Source organism: Physeter macrocephalus, chromosome 18, assembly GCF_002837175.3.
Source record: "Physeter macrocephalus isolate SW-GA chromosome 18, ASM283717v5, whole genome shotgun sequence".
Taxonomy (NCBI): domain Eukaryota; kingdom Metazoa; phylum Chordata; class Mammalia; order Artiodactyla; family Physeteridae; genus Physeter; species Physeter macrocephalus.
In genome coordinates, this window is record NC_041231.1 from 1,174,522 (window position 1) to 1,191,544 (window position 17,023).

A 17,023-nucleotide genomic window follows, 5' to 3' on the forward strand; every position below is an offset into this window, starting at 1 on the left:
AGGTGACCCGCGCCCCCGGGGACCCCAGCGCTGGGCGCGGGGACCTGTGGCCGCAGGAAGTCCCGAGCCAGGCTGGGTTCCCGTGGTGAATCGTTCTCGCCACCCTGGCGTCCGGGCTGCTGCAGCACCGGGTGCGGGTGCGAGCGGGGTAGAGTCGTTGTCACTGTCAGGTGCGTGGTACGCGGTCCTGGGCATCTCCGTTCTGGGGGTCCGCCGAGCCCGGAACACCGGCGGCAGCCTCGGGAACCGGCCCCCTGCCCCTCGCCCCGTCATTATATTTGAGACACTTAGTAGCCTCTCGTAATCTCACCTTTCACTTTTCCTTCCTTTCTAGCCGTGCATGTCTGTCTCGACCTGCTATATTTCCATTGTGGAATTTTTTTGGGGGGGGGGGTCTGTTAATTTACGTAAGTTAGGTTGACTGACCAACCATTGCAGCCGTTGAAAAACACCTCTCGCGCCCTTAACGAGTCCAGTTCCGTTTGTCGCTCACCAAATCCAGCCCAAGAATTCAGGGAGCCGTCAGTCCTTCCCAGGAGCTGACTGCACACATTCCTCTAAGATGCCTGATGGATTTTGTACTTGTCAGTTTTACTGGCTGTATGCTCCTTCTGTGCTTTTCCTGAAAAATGATTGGGTGGCACGTGTTTTGAAGTTCTCTCCCCCACCGGGAAATAGAAGGGAAAAAAAAAAGGTTACAGAAGCACACTTGTTTTCAACAACTAGAAAGTACAGCTTTGCAGAGAAAATGCCACAGGGTTTGTTCTTTATGTGAGGGTAGTCTTCTTTGGTCTTTACCCCTTCACTGGATTACTGTCAGTATTAAATGTCTTCATCTTATGTGTTCTGGGCACTTTGGATATGCATGTGTATGTTTGCCCAGTTTTTTCCTGTACAGAGCATAGCAGTCAGATCTGGGAGTAATGAGGCTGTCGGCCTTTCATTTATCAGCTGCAGATAGCGGTAAAGCTGCAGCTTTGTGGGAGCCTTTGTTTTGCACCTGATGACTGTGGTCTGGGTCTTTCATTTCAAGATGATGTGCGAGGTCATGCCAACCATCAGTGAAGCAGAAGGCCCCCCAGGAGGAAGTGGAAGCCATGGGTCCAGCTCCCCGTCACAGCCAGATGCAGATTCGCATTTTGAACAGTTGATGGTCTCCATGCTGGAAGAGAGGGACCGTCTCCTTGACACTCTGAGAGAGACCCAAGAAACGCTGGCACTAACCCAGGGCAAATTACACGAGGTTGGTCACGAAAGAGACTCCTTGCAGAGGCAGCTCAATACTGCACTTCCACAGGTATGGGTGATTTTCACCGGAGAGTTTTTTTCTAAACGCTTTTTTACGATGTTGCAATTTTTAGAGGTGTATTTTGCGCAATCACTTGTGAAATGGTGGTTCTGTTATTTGTAAGTCCCATATAGATAAAATTCCTGAGGATTAAACTTCTTAGTGAGAACAAACACTAGTGTACCATAACGTTCTGTAAAAACACCTTATTGCTCTGGTTCCCCTTTGGGGCGGCAGAAGGCACTGCCTAGCTTTGGAATAGTGCTCCAGAGTTTTTGAAAAAGGGCCATGAAGTAACCAAGCTCCGTGGTGCCTTCCGTTTTGCTGTCTTAAGCTATTCCTCGCCTAAATGTGTATTTCCATGGGTTGTATTATGTATTTCCAATTTCCTAATGAAATTTACTGGACAAATAGGATTGATTTCACAGGAAAAATATTTTTACGGTCCACCTTTCTCAGAACACGGGTGTTTTGTAAGTCAGGTTTGTTTTAGGGGATAGAAGACTGAAGATGGAGTCCTTTGGAACTTTTTCTTTGGCAGATGAGAATTGTAAAGCTTACAGTCACACTGAAGTTTTTCACCTAAGGATCTTGTGTTTGGAGCAGTGTCTCAGGCCTTGTGGAGCTGAGTGAGGATCTAATGATAGCAGCAGGGAGAGGGTGTCAGCTAGAAGAGTGTGCGCTGGGGGGCGCAGAGCACAGTGGGAGATGGGCATGTTACTTGGGTGTGTATGAGATGTGTAGGTGCCATTTTACCTGTTCGTAATAGGTGCCTGTATGGTGCTTTCAGGTAGACCTGAATAAGCATGCATTTATTCTCTCATGATGGGTCTGCAGTGGTAAATTAGTAAATGAATAATTCCTAGCCTTAATGCATTTCTGGGCTTTAGTCAATTCTCCTGAAAGATTGATAAGCTAAACATTTGGATTTCCTTCTTAGCAACAATAATTTGATGTCAGTGCTGTAATGTTCTGTCATTGTCAATTTGAGAATCATTAAATTTTTTCTCATTTGAATTTTGTAAATTACCAAGTTTGTTTGGGTCAGATTTTATTACCACAAGCTTAGAAGGGTTGGCCAAATTATGTTTTACTGGGATTTTATTGTAGTATTTGTAAATCTTTTCAGTACTTTGGGTTTTTTTGTTTTGTTTTGTTTCTTTCGTAACTGTATTTGTCTTCTTGTAATTTGAGGTACATACGCTGAAGTGTAGTTTTTTGAAAGGATGAGCACAAGGAATGTAACAAGTAAGGGACAGGAGTTTTGTAAAGTCCAGTCTCATGCAGTGGAGGTTGTCACACCAGCCAGTGGGGCAGTTGCTCAGTGATTTGTTGCTAGCTGCTGCTCTGTGTTGTAGCCTGGAAATGCCTTGCTGAGTGGAAAATGTGATGACGTCACCAGCTCACCTCACCACCTGAGCGCCTGAGTCCAGCGTTTTAGAAACACAGGAACCATTAAGTAAACATTTTTTGGATCCTTCCCTTTCTTGGCATTTGTCTTCTGTTTGGTGGCTAATTGTGTGACCAGGTAGGCGTGTGAATAAACTCCTGCCAGATTATGTAGGCAAGTAATAGTGTACTTAAAAAAAACTTAACTGTAACAGAACATACGTCAGAAAAATTCACAAATCATAAGTGTACATCGCAGTGAATTTTTCATTAAGCGAACACACTCTTGTAACCACTGCCCAGACCAAGAAATAGAACATTACCAGGCTTCCCAGAAGCCCCCTTCCACCCACTCCCAGTAATTGTCTCCCAAAGCTAACTGTGGTCTCGACTTTTCTGCCGTTGATTAATTTGGCATGTTCTTGACTTTATGTAAATGAAATACAGTAATGTGTATATTTTATTTCTTGATTCTTTCATTCAGCATTATCTTTGACAGCTCTATCTGTGTAGGTTTTGTTCGTTCTCATCTGCTATTTAATAACCCAGTGTATGAACGTACCATAATTTATTCTTTCTATTGTTCATGGGTATCTGGGTTGTTTCTAGTTTTTACAAATGCTGCCCTGAATGTTCTTACTTGCTTTTTGGTACAGATGTGTTTGTGTTTCTGTTGGGTGTGTTCAAAGGAGTAGCACTGCCAGGTGATGGAGTATGTCCGCCTTAGTAGGCTCTATCCAGGGTGGTGGTCGTGACCGTTGTCCTGCCCCCCACAGTGTGTGAGCCGTTGGTGGTTCTGACCCTCGGTATCGGCGGTTCTTTGGTTGTAGCTGTCTGGTGGTGTTGAGCGGTAGGAGCTCAGTGGGGTGGAAACTTGCTCCCTGATGGCCAGGAAACATCCCTGGCGTTTGTTGGCCATTTGCTTACCATCTTTGATGAAATAATTGTCTTTTGCCCATTTTTTGATAGGGTTGTCTGTTTTGTTTCTTACTGATTTGAAGGAGTTCTTTTTATATATTCTGAGTACATATATGTATGACAGGGTTTTTTTGGGGTGTGTTTGCCTTTTCACTTTCTCAGTGGTGTCTTTTAAAAAGCATAATTTTTAATTTTAATGTACCCCAGGTGATCAGTCTTTTCAGTAATATTTAATGCACTTTATGTTCATTGAAAGATATCATCACGAAGTTGCATGAAGATGTTATCCTGTAAAAGCTTTATTGTTTTATCTTTTACATTTAGATCTGTAATCCATCTGAAACTGATTTTTGTTTATTGTGTGAGATAGGGGCCAGGGTTCCTTTTTTTTTTTTCCTTTAAGTGTATGGCTATCCAGTTGTAATTTACTAAAAAAAGCATCCTTTCCCCAGTGTGCTGCAGTGTCATCTCTGTTGTAAATCAAGTGACCGTAAGTGTATGGGTCTGTTTCTGGACTCCCCTCTGCTCCATTGATCTTTTGGTCTCTTTTGCACAAATGCAACACTATCTAAATTACTGTAGATTTAGTCAGTCTTCATAGCTGGTAATTTAAATCCTACACCTGAGTCATTATTCAGTATTACCTTGGCTAATCTTAACCCTTTGCATTTTCAGATAAATTTTAGAATCCACTAGGCTGTCTTTCCCCAGAAAATGTGCCGGGTTTTGTTTTTTTTTTTTTTTTTTTTTTGCGGTACGCGGGCCTCTCACTGTTGTGGCCTCTCCCGTTGCGGAGCACAGGCTCCGGACGCACAGGCTCAGCAGCCATGGCTCACGGGCCTAGCCGCTCCGCGGCATGTGGGATCTTCCCGGACCGGGGCACGAACCCGTGTCCCCTGCATCGGCAGGTGGACTCTCAACCACTGCGTCACCAGGGAAGCCCCGGGATTTTAATTGAGGTTGAATTTAATTTGTAGACCACTGTGTGGAAAAATGACGTCTTTTTATTATTGTTCTTATAATCCATGAACACAGTATGTATAGTCCTCCATTTATTTAGATCTTGTTTAATTTGTCTTAAAATTTTACAGTTTTCTGTATGTCTTATGCATGTTTAATTAGATATCTCATATTTTTGATGCCATTATAAATTACTAGTATGTAGAGATAGAATTATTTTTTCTGTATTCACTTGCTAAATCCAATTATTTCTAGTAATAATTCGTGTATTTTCTATGTATACACAATTATGTCTGCAGGTAAGTTTCTTTTTTTTTTCTTTCCAGTTTCTATAACCCTTTTTCTTTTTCTTGCCTTATTGTACTGGCTAGGATCTCCAACACAGTGGTGAAGAGAAGTAATGAGAATAAATATCCTTGTCTCATTCCCAGTATCAGAGGAAAAGCTTTCACTGTTTCACTATTACATATGATATTTACTGTAACTTTTCTTTAATTTTTAAAAAAAATTTATTTACTTCTTTGGCTACTTTGGGTCTTTGTTGTTGCGTGTGGGCTTTCTCTAGTTGTGGTGAGCAAGGCCTACTCTTCATTGCAGGCTTCTCACTGCAGTGGCTTCTCTTGTTGTGGAGCACAGGCTCCAGGCGCACGGGCTTCAGTAGTTGTGGCATGCGGGCTCAGTAGTTGTGGCTTGCGGGCTCTAGAGCGCAGGCTCAGTAGTTGCTCCGCGGCATGTGGGATCTTCCCGGACCAGGGCTCGAACCCATGTCCCCTGCATTGGCAGGCGGATTCTTAACCACTGCGCCACCAGGAAAGCCCTACTGTGGCTTTTTTGTAGATATTTTTATCAAAATATGAAAAATTTCCTCTATTCTTAGTTTGCTAAGAGTTTTTTAAAATCATGAATTAAAATTATTACATTAAATTTTCTTAAGTATATTTTCTGCAAATTTTAAAACAATCAAGTGATTTTTCTTTGATGTGGTGATTTAACTTTTTAAAAAATTTTGTGATTCTAGAATAATCCCAACCTGATCTTGATGTATTCTCCTTTCGTTGGATTTTATTTGTTAATTTTGTTTAGGATGATTGTTGCATCTGTATTCAAGGTCTGTAATTTTACTTTCTTATACTTCTTGTCCTGTTGGATTTTGGTATCAAGGTTATGCTCGTCTTATAAAACAAGGTGGAAAGTGTTCCTTTTTTTACCCAGAGAAGAGTTCCTGTGAGATTGGTGTTTTCTTACTTAGATTTTTGGAAGAATTGATTGGCAAAACCAGCTGGTGTAGGATTTTCATTATGGGATGGCTTTTAATTTCAGATTTAATTTTTTACATGGAAATAGAATTTTTCTGATTTTATATGTCTTCTTGTGTCTGTTTAGGTAAAGCATTTCCCCCCTGCTAGGAATTTATTCAGGCCACCCAAACTTTCCAATTAGTAAGTGTAAAGTGGTTCATAATATCCCTTTTTAAAAATTCTTGATACTGGTAATTTGTGCTTTGTCTCTTTTTCTTAATCAGTCTCTCTAGGGGTTTATCAATTTTATCAGTCCTTTCAAAGAACCAACTTTTGGCTTTATTGATTTTTTTTTTTAAATTTAATATTTGTTTTCTATTTCCTTATTTTCTGCTCCTTTTTCTTCCATCTGCTTTGTGTTTCGTTTGCTATTCTTTTTTCTGGCTTCTTGGGATAGATGCTTAATTGATTTTTAGCCTTCTTTCTTTTCCAGTATATGTGTTAAGGCTATAAGTTACCCTCTAAACACCATTAGCTGCATCCCACAAATTTGAATAAGCCAAATTTTCATTTATCTTTTATGTAAAAGTATTTTCTAATTTTCATTGTGGTTTTTTTTTTTTTTTTTTTTTTTGGTGGTACGTGGGCCTCTCACTGTTGTGGCCTCTCCCGTTGCGGAGCACAGGCTCCGGACGCACAGGCCCAGCGGCCATGGCTCACGGGCCCAGCCGCTCCGTGGCATGTGGGATCTTCCCGGACCGGGGCACGAACCCGCGTCCCCTGCATCGGCAGGCGGCCTCTCAACCACTGCGCCACCAGGGAAGCCCCTTCATTGTGTTTTTAAAAATTATTATTTATAAAGTTTTTAAAGAAGTATGTCGTTTAACTTCCCAATGTTTGGGGAGGTTTTCCTCGTTATCTTTTTGTTGATTTCTGGCTTATTTCCATGAAGATCCCTATCTTAGTCTTTTTGGGCTGCTGTTATAAAATACCATAGACTAGCTGACGTATAAACAATAGAAATTTATTTCTCATAGTACTGGAGGCTGGGAAGTCCCAAGATCAAGGTGCCGGCAGAGTCCATGTTTGGTGAGTCCTGTTTCCTGGTTCCTAGATGTCTAGCTTCTTCTCACTGTCCTCACTGGGCGGAAGCAGGCAAGGGAGCTCATTGCACTTAGGACCTAATCCCTCCCAGAGTCCATGCCTCCTAATACCATCACCTTGGGGGGAATGAATTTTGAGGGGGCATGAACTGTCTGTCTACTGCAATCCCTAAAGATACCCTGCATTATTTCAATCCATTGAAATGAGTTGAGCTTTCCTAATGGCCCAATACACATTCATTTTGGAAAGTGTTCCTTGGGCACTTGAAAGCAATGTGTATCAGCAGGAATGCAGTGTTCTGTGTGTATCAGTTAGATGAGGCTTGTTAATCATGTAATTCAGATTCTGGTAGCCGCATTAAATAACGTAGAAATAGGTGAAATTAATGTTAATATATTTTATTTAACACAGATATCCAAAATATTATCATTTCAGTGTGTGATCAACATGAAAAAAACTCATAAAATATTTTACGCTCTTTTTTTCATACTAAGTCGTTAAAATCCGCTGTGCGTTTCCTGCTTGCAGCACGTCTCAGTGTGGAGCAGCTGCGCTTCAAGTATCACTACCTCATAGCTGCATGTGACTGCATACTGGACAGCCCCCTTCTACTGAGAGATGCATCTTAAAGGCTCCCACTGTGATGATGAATTTGGCTGTTTCTCCTTTTCTACTTCCATCCGTTTTTATGTGTTGATATTTTGAGATTATGTTATTAGGTACATTCAAATTTAGAATTCTCTTCACCAGATTGAACTTGTATCTTTATGAAATGTTTCTTTTTATGTCTAGTAATGCTTCTTACTTCAGACACTATTTGACAGTGATATCTGCCACATCAGTTTCCTGTTAGTGTTTGCCTGGGTATCTTTTCCTTTCGCCTGATTGTGGTCTTATATCTTAACATGTACCTCTGTGAATAGTGTATAGTTTTTATTTTAATCAGTTTGACAGTTTTTATCTTTTAATTAGAGTATTTGCTCTATTTAAATGTAATTGCAATATTTCAGTTTATAGGTACAGTGTTACTATTTGTGTTCTGTTTATCCCACCTATTCTGTGTCCTTTCTCTCTTGCCTTCTTTGAGAAGTATGAAGTGTTTTTAACTCTGTGTTCCCGTGTCGGGGGTCGGATATACACTCGCAGACACAGGGCGTGTTTTACAGTTCAGCCTAGGTTCGTGCCTGTCTTTACTGACCCCCGACACTGCTGTTTTCTTTGACGCTCAAACTGCACTGAACGCCCTCCCACCTCCTGTGTCACTGCTATCATACTTTAAAATTTTAGATATATTTTTGGCATTATCATCGTTGTTTTGTACAGTTAATATTGTGATTTATTCTCATAGTTACCCTTTTTGTTGCTTTTCACTTGTTTTTTCATATTTCTGTCAGAGACTTCTTTCTTTCGAAGAACTGCTTTAATATTTTTTTAGTTGATGTCTGTGAGTGATGAGTTGTCTCATTTTCATTTGCCTGAAAAGTCTTTATTTTGCCTTCACTTTAAAAAAATAAATTTATTTATTTTTATTTTTGGTTGTATTGGGTCTTGGTTGCTGCACGCGGGCTTTCTCTAGCTGCGGCGAGCGGGGGCGACTCTTCCCTGTGGTGCACGGGCTCATTGCGGTGGCTTCTCCTGTTGCGGAGCACGGGCTCTAGGCGTGAGGGCTTCAGTAGTTGTGGCACACGGGCTCAGTAGTTGTGGTGCATGGGCTTAGTTGCTCCACGGCATGTGGGATCTTCCCGGACCAGGGCTCGAACCCGTGTTCTCTGCAGTGGCAGGAGGATTCTTAACCACTGCGCCACCAGGGAAGCCCCTATCTTGCCTTCACTTTTTTTTTTTTTTTTTTTTTCAGTACGCGGGCCTCTCACTGTTGTGGCCTCTCCCGTTGCGGAGCACAGGCTCCGGACGCGCAGGCTCAGCAGCCATGGCTCACGGGCCCAGCCGCTCCACGGCATGTGGGATCTTCCCAGACCGGGGCACGAACCCGTGTCCCCTGCATCAGCAGGCGGACTCTCAACCACTGCGCCACCAGGAAAGCCCTTGCCTTCACTTTTGAAGAATGTTTTTGTTGGGTATAGAATTCCAGGTTGGTGGTTATTTGTTTTTCAGCATTTTATAGATGCCAATGCCTTATCTTCTGACTTCCTTTTTCTGGAAAAGTCAGCTCTCAGGGTTGTTGTGCCATTAAAGGCAGTGCCGTTTTTCCTCTGGGCACTTTAACATTTTCTTTTTGCCTTAGACACCAGAAGAGCTCCTGAAAACCAATGTGTGGTTTTCTTTGTTGAGTCAATGGCTTGATTCTTCAACCAACTTTGACCATTATCTTTATAGGTATTTCTTATCCCCCTTCCTGTCTTTCCTCCGCTGTGAGGAACCCCATTTATATGTACATTAGATCTTTTCAACAGTGTCCTGCGGTGTCTTTTGGGCTCCTTGGATAGACTTTTTTTCCTCTAACTTGTATTTTTTTTTTTTTTTTAAACTAATCCATCCTTCAGTTCATTGATCCTCTCTTCAGCTGTGTCCGATTTGATGTTAAGCCCATAGATTGGGTTCTTAAATTCAATCGCTGTTATTTTCAAGTTCTAGAATCCGTTTTGATTCTTGGAAAATTTTCCTTTTGTCAAGTATATTTTTGAACAGTTGAAGTTTGCATCTGATAACTCTAGTGTATGGGTCCCCTCCGGATCTGTTTCTATTTCTGTTCTTTTTTTCTCTTGGTCCTATTTGTTGTTATGCCTGTTTTTGTTTTTTTAGTTGCGTGTTGGACATTATGTATGAAAAGCTGTAGAGGTTCTGGGTGATGCTGTCTTCCTTCAGAGTTTCCTCTGACGCAGACCCAGAGTAGGGTCACGGCTCTCAGTTCAGTCGGGGACTGAGTGACTGGAGGCTGGGAGTCCTTGTAAGCCTCAGTCTCAGCTGCCTTCACCCACCTTCCGCTCCACCCTGGGGTGGAGGGGGGGCTTCTCCATCTGGAAGCTTCCCAGGGCCCCTCCTTGGCAGGTCCAGAAGCCCAGTTTTTGTCTCCTGAGCACCATGAGGTTACTGCAACCCAGCTGCTCAGCCAGTTTGCGCAGAGTGTTGGGCTCATTTTCTGTGCCTCCCTTTTCTCGGGGAGCTTAGTCCCTAAAGTCCTGGCTGACTTGTCAGGCCTGTACCAGAGTTTTTGTCTTCCCAGCCTTATGGAGCTGTCCAGAGCTCTGTTAGCTAGTACCCTCTGCTTGACTTTGCACTGCGTTTTCTTCCCAGAGTCAGCATGGTCAGATTCCCCGAGGGAAGGAGCGCCCCTCTCAGTTTCCCGCTCCCTCACTGGGCTTCCCTTTTCTTTGGAGTCTTGGACCCTCCAGTTTTGGCTGCCTCAGTGCCTCTTTGATGCCTTCAGACAGACTTCAAAAATGTATCTTATTTAGCTTTTCTAGTTCTTGGCGGGCTGACCTACAAGTTGCTCACGTACGTAACTGGAAGTGGGGGAAAACTGGTGTGTTCTCTTCATCTGAAGCAACACGTAATAGTAAATATATTTGATCATCTTTATTTTTTTATTTTATTTTATTTATTTTTTTTTTTGCGGTACGCGGGCCTCTCACCGCTGTGGCCTCTCCCGTTGCGGAGCACAGGCTCCGGACGCGCAGGCTCAGCAGCCATGGCTCACGGGCCCAGCCGCTCCACGGCATGTGGGATCTTCCCAGACCGGGGCACGAACCCGTGTCCCCTGCATCAGCAGGCGGACTCTCAACCACTGCGCCACCAGGAAAGCCCTTGCCTTCACTTTTGAAGAATGTTTTTGTTGGGTATAGAATTCCAGGTTGGTGGTTATTTGTTTTTCAGCATTTTATAGATGCCAATGCCTTATCTTCTGACTTCCTTTTTCTGGAAAAGTCAGCTCTCAGGGTTGTTGTGCCATTAAAGGCAGTGCCGTTTTTCCTCTGGGCACTTTAACATTTTCTTTTTGCCTTAGACACCAGAAGAGCTCCTGAAAACCAATGTGTGGTTTTCTTTGTTGAGTCAATGGCTTGATTCTTCAACCAACTTTGACCATTATCTTTATAGGTATTTCTTATCCCCCTTCCTGTCTTTCCTCCGCTGTGAGGAACCCCATTTATATGTACATTAGATCTTTTCAACAGTGTCCTGCGGTGTCTTTTGGGCTCCTTGGATAGACTTTTTTTCCTCTAACTTGTATTTTTTTTTTTTTTTTAAACTAATCCATCCTTCAGTTCATTGATCCTCTCTTCAGCTGTGTCCGATTTGATGTTAAGCCCATAGATTGGGTTCTTAAATTCAATCGCTGTTATTTTCAAGTTCTAGAATCCGTTTTGATTCTTGGAAAATTTTCCTTTTGTCAAGTATATTTTTGAACAGTTGAAGTTTGCATCTGATAACTCTAGTGTATGGGTCCCCTCCGGATCTGTTTCTATTTCTGTTCTTTTTTTCTCTTGGTCCTATTTGTTGTTATGCCTGTTTTTGTTTTTTTAGTTGCGTGTTGGACATTATGTATGAAAAGCTGTAGAGGTTCTGGGTGATGCTGTCTTCCTTCAGAGTTTCCTCTGACGCAGACCCAGAGTAGGGTCACGGCTCTCAGTTCAGTCGGGGACTGAGTGACTGGAGGCTGGGAGTCCTTGTAAGCCTCAGTCTCAGCTGCCTTCACCCACCTTCCGCTCCACCCTGGGGTGGAGGGGGGGCTTCTCCATCTGGAAGCTTCCCAGGGCCCCTCCTTGGCAGGTCCAGAAGCCCAGTTTTTGTCTCCTGAGCACCATGAGGTTACTGCAACCCAGCTGCTCAGCCAGTTTGCGCAGAGTGTTGGGCTCATTTTCTGTGCCTCCCTTTTCTCGGGGAGCTTAGTCCCTAAAGTCCTGGCTGACTTGTCAGGCCTGTACCAGAGTTTTTGTCTTCCCAGCCTTATGGAGCTGTCCAGAGCTCTGTTAGCTAGTACCCTCTGCTTGACTTTGCACTGCGTTTTCTTCCCAGAGTCAGCATGGTCAGATTCCCCGAGGGAAGGAGCGCCCCTCTCAGTTTCCCGCTCCCTCACTGGGCTTCCCTTTTCTTTGGAGTCTTGGACCCTCCAGTTTTGGCTGCCTCAGTGCCTCTTTGATGCCTTCAGACAGACTTCAAAAATGTATCTTATTTAGCTTTTCTAGTTCTTGGCGGGCTGACCTACAAGTTGCTCACGTACGTAACTGGAAGTGGGGGAAAACTGGTGTGTTCTCTTCATCTGAAGCAACACGTAATAGTAAATATATTTGATCATCTTTATTTTTTTATTTTATTTTATTTATTTTTTTTTTTGCGGTACGCGGGCCTCTCACCGCTGTGGCCTCTCCCGTTGCGGAGCACAGGCTCCGGACGCGCAGGCCCAGCGGCCATGGCTCACGGGCCCAGCCGCTCCGCGGCATGTGGGATCCTCCCGGACCGGGGCACGAACCCGCGCCCCCTGCGTCGGCAGGCGGGCCCCCAACCACTGCGCCACCAGGGAAGCCCTTTATCATCTTTATTTGATGCAGGAGAACAAGAACCACTGGTCCTTGCTTAGCCCCGCTCCTCCGTTTCTAATCAGAATCCCCAGCTTGCCCATGCTCGGCCACTTGAACTTGGAAAGAGGATGGAGCAAGCGGCCCACGCCCCCTGGGGACAGAGGACCTGCACTCTGGCTCCTCTCGCGGCCATTGTCCCAGCCCCGCACTGGTCTCCCCTCTTCCCCTTGCCCTGTGCCAGCCTGGCGGTGATGACGGGCTGGCGGTGGCTGAGGAGAAGGCTGAGGAGGTGGGAGGGGTTATGTGACCTTTGTTCTGTGAATTGATCACATGCGGGTTTTCTTTTTCAGTGTTTAAAAAAATTACTGCTTTTAGTCTTCCTTCCAATTTCATTTTAAAGTTGAAAATGAAGATTTTATTCTTAAAGTTGAGTGCAGTGATTTTAGTCTTTTGAAAGCAACAGCTGAGATTTTTAAAAGACATCTCAGAGAACTCCAATATATAGAACCGAGAAAAGAGAATGTGTTCAGGTTGAATTGTGGGCGGGACCCCAAACTGTGCCGCTGTCTCTCCCAGAGTCTGCCGATTCCTGAGACTGGTGGATACAGGACTCCAAACACCCGAAGGACGAAGGTCCTAAAACCACCACTTAGTCTGCCTGTGTCCGGAGTGTTGGTGGTCACAGCAGAGGTCTGGGCTGAGCGGGGAGCAGTGCAGCCTGTGCCGGGGATCGGAGTGCGAGGGGGGTGGAGGTGGAGCCCGGCCGGGAGGGTCAGAGGGGCCGGGGGACGGTGCAGGGCAGAGGGAGGCGCGACGCCTGGCGCGGTCTGCGGGGCCGCGGCTGTCGAGGCCCGGGCAGGGATGCTCCTGAGCCTGTGCGGTGCCCGCTCCACGGCACCAGCTATGGCGACCGGGGGCCGAGGGCGAGGGGCTCTGGTGGGAAGAATCCCCGGCCTGTCTCAAGTACCGCTGAGCTCACAGCGGGGGCCAGCACTCCACTGGGGCTTCACTGGCAGCGCCCTTACCACGGTTGGATCAGCACTGCTGAGCTTAAGTGAGCGAGTCCGTCAGGGAGAACTGCCCTGGGAAGCAGAGCGAGGTAAAATCAGCTCAGTGACGCCTCATCCAGGGCAGATTCTAGGGGTGCCCTTGACTTTAGGTGGAGCCCTTCCAGTGAGCGTTGCTGGCGGCTTTTTCAGTAGGAGGAGGTGGGAAAACCCCTCTCAGAAGACCATGGGTGTTTCTAGTGTTTCTGGTTTCTGAAACAGTTAACGCTGTTCAGTGCTACTCTGAAGCAGTGTCCTTTCAAAGTCGTGTTTGAGCACGGGCACCTTCCCTCTTCGGCACACACTGCGCCGGCGGGCAGAGCCCGCCGGTCTCCGTGGAGCCCCCTGTGACTTGAGTTGGTTCCGGGCTCTGGGCTCCTGGGAGACAGTGGCGGAGGCAGAGCTATGCAGCCATTTCGTCTCGAGATGGCGGTGATAGTGGTCCTAGTGGTGATAGTGGGGTAGTGGTCCTAGTGGGGTAGTGGTGATGGTGGTCCTCGTGGTGATAGTGGGGATAGTTTTGGCCTCAGTGGGGAGGGATTGACACCCTCTGGTTGAAGGTTGTAAGAGGTCGTGCTGGTGCTGCGTGGAGGATGGGTGGGGCGGGGCCCGGAGGGATGGGGAAGAAACCACTGGCGGAGGAGTCATCGAGGGACATGGGTTGAGCTGTAGAGTCAGCACTTTAGGCAAAAGTTTTAAACCCCTTAACATCACCCATCTTACAAAGCACAGAACAATGTATGTCATATTTTAATGAAGTATACATACTGCTTATGTGTATAACGTATACACTAATATCTTCAAATATTCACTGAGCGCCTGTTCTGTGTCAGGCACTGTTCTAGGTGCCGAATACTCAGTATGTAGGAAGGGTCACGGGGCCCAAGATCTCTTTATTTGTGCGAAGAGAAATAGAATGAGAGACTCTGTGTCTTTCAGTTTGACCAAGTTCGATGCGTGGACAGAGCCGCAGCTGAACCAGCGGCCGAGGCTGGGTGTCTGCACAGGAGGACTGGGCCCGGCGGCTTTCCTCACGTTTCCACGACCCTCTGTCCTCCCCGCTCTACTGCTTGGGCTCGCACACCCTCGCCTGGCACACCTCCATTTGGGTGGGCTTTGGGCCTCTTGAGTTCAGCATGGGCCCAAGCAAGCTTTTCCCCACGTCTGTCCCTCCTCCTGAGATGGTACGGTTTTCTACCTAGTCAGGCGGTCAGAAAGCGAGGAGGCTGCTTGTCTCACCCTCCTAGTCTCCAGGCCCTGTAGGAGACACCTTTCCTGTCTCTTGGACGCCGCCTCTGAGGTCCGCTGGCGAGATCTGGACCCTCTTCTTCCACCAGGTTGGTTCAAGGAGAGGTTGACCCCAGCGACCTCTCTGTCCCCCGCCCCCTCTCTGTCCTGCACCAGCCATACTGGGTTGTAGGTCATTCCTCACCGAAGATGTTTGGTTTTCCTGCAGTTTCTTTGTAAATATGCTGTTCTCTCAGAGAAGAAGGCCCTACTTCTTACCCTGTCTCCTGCTTGCTAGCTCTTAGCGCTAACCACTGCTAAGTAATTTGGTAACTAACTCTTTCGGAGAACCAGTTTTGCCCTGTGTATAAAGATCCTCAAAAATGCTCATATTCTTCTTTTTTTTTTTTCCAGATTACTCTTTCATTTATTTATTTTTTAACATGGATTTTGGAACTAGACAGGTCTGCATTTTACTCCTGACTGCAAATCAACTGCCTGCTGTTGGGCCAGTTGCTTATCTCTTTTTAAAAAAAATTAAATTAAATTAATTTATTTTTTATACAGCAGGTTTGTTTTTTTTTTTGAATTGATTTTTTGTCTGCGTTGGGTCTTCATTGCTGTGCGTGAGCTTTCTCTAGCTGCGACGAGCTGGGGCTACTCTTTGTTGCGGTGCACGGGCTTCTCGTTGCAGTGGCTTCTCTTGTTGCGGAGCACGGCCTCTAGGCGCGCGGGCTTCAGTAGTTGTGGCTCACGAGCTCTGGAGCGCAGGCTCAGTAGTTGTGGTGCACGGCCTTAGTTGCTCCGCGGCATGTGGGATCTTCCTGGACCAGGGATCAAACCTGTGTCCCCTGCATTGCCAGGCAGACTCTTATTCACTGCACCACCAGGGAAGCCCAAGGAAATGGTTCTTATCTGGAGGAAACTTATGCATAACGATATTCACCATAACAGCTTTAAATATGATTTACATTTTTTACTGATTAGAAAATTATAAGAGCAATATACCAGTTAGAAACCATTTTAAAGTATAAATGATGTGTAGTTCACGTTCCGCAGGGGTTTAACGTCTCCCACTTTACCTCCCAGCCTTACCTCATTTCCCCCATTTTTGCCCTCACTTTGAGAGGGGACGATTTCTGGTGGTCCCGTTCTTGTGGTGGGAGGTGGGCTCACTGGGCTGAGGCGGTGATTTCTGACCCCTCTTTGTCTCTCTCTCTGCACTTCCTCCTGCTCCCCAGGGACCTTCCCGGTCACTAGGGGACTTCCTAGGCCCTTAGCATCCATTTGGTGTTCCTGCCAAATCACTTCTTTCATTGGAAGTTGCAAAGTGATGATTTCTCCGACTCTCGGTCCTCCTCCGTTTATTAATTGATACTCCTCTGTAAAGAGCATCCCTTTTTATTCTCTTTCTCTCTCAGTCACTGTGGGTACTGGATTGGTATTTATTTGGTGTATTATAGTCAGTTATCATTATTCCTTAGATGCTTATATTGTCCCCCTTGGATTGGCTCCTGTGGCCTTTGCCAAGGCCCTATTAGTCTTTGAATGTTTCCTTGTTTTCTGGAACAAAAATTTGTCCCAGGCCCACTTTGTGTTTTTCCTGCCTCAGATCTGAAATCATTCCTCTGAGGAGCCCTGGTTCCTTTTCGTGGGGAAGTGTTTAGAAACCAGTGTCTGGGGGCCAGGTGTGCTCATGTCACAGGGGTTAGCATCTTTTAGGTCCTCCTGGGGAACAGAGCTAGACAAAAATTTTCATTTTTTAAAAACCGTGGATTTCGTATTGATATTTCCTTAACAAATTAAAATGAAGTCTTTTCCCTTAATTTATTTTATATTTATAATTCTTGTCTTACACTGTTTTGATTTCTAATGATATTAGCATTATTTTCTTTATCCTATGATATACATGAAATATTTTCGACATTTTAGTACCATTTTATTATAATCATCCTACTGTATGAAGTTTTATAATTTCTTCGCAATTCTTTTGGGTCTTAGAATAAATAAATGTATGTTAAGAATATATAGTTAGAATAATGGGTTTTAAAGCAATGTGAAGTAACATAACCGCGCAAATAAAATTCGATATACAGTTAAGTTCATTTGTTTCTGTTTATTCTTCTTTTTAAAAATAAATTTATTTATTTTATTTATTTATTTTTGGCTGCATTGGGTCTTCGTTGCCGCGTGTGGGCTTTCTCTAGTTACGGGAGCAGGGGCTACTCTTCGTTGCGGTGCGTGGGCTTCTCATTGCAGTGGCTTCTCTTGTTGCAGAGCACGGGATCTAGGCACGCGGGCTCCAGTAGTTGTGGCATGTGGGCTCACTAGTTGTGGTGCATGGGCTTAGTTGCTCTGTGGCATGTGGGATCTTCCCGG

At 45.1% G+C, this 17,023-nt stretch overlaps 1 protein-coding gene across 2 annotated transcripts in view; it reads left to right on the plus strand.

The window, feature by feature from the left end:
- Nucleotides 1–1,033: 1,033 nt before the first annotated feature.
- The window catches only part of PPFIA1 (PTPRF interacting protein alpha 1), a 101,248-nt gene continuing 85,258 nt past the window's right edge, over nt 1,034–17,023 (plus strand). For both annotated transcript variants that reach the window (XM_055079880.1, XM_028479216.2), the window contains exon 1: nt 1,034–1,297. In XM_055079880.1, the coding sequence (XP_054935855.1) occupies nt 1,034–1,297 (264 nt within the window). The remainder of the gene's footprint in view (nt 1,298–17,023) is intronic.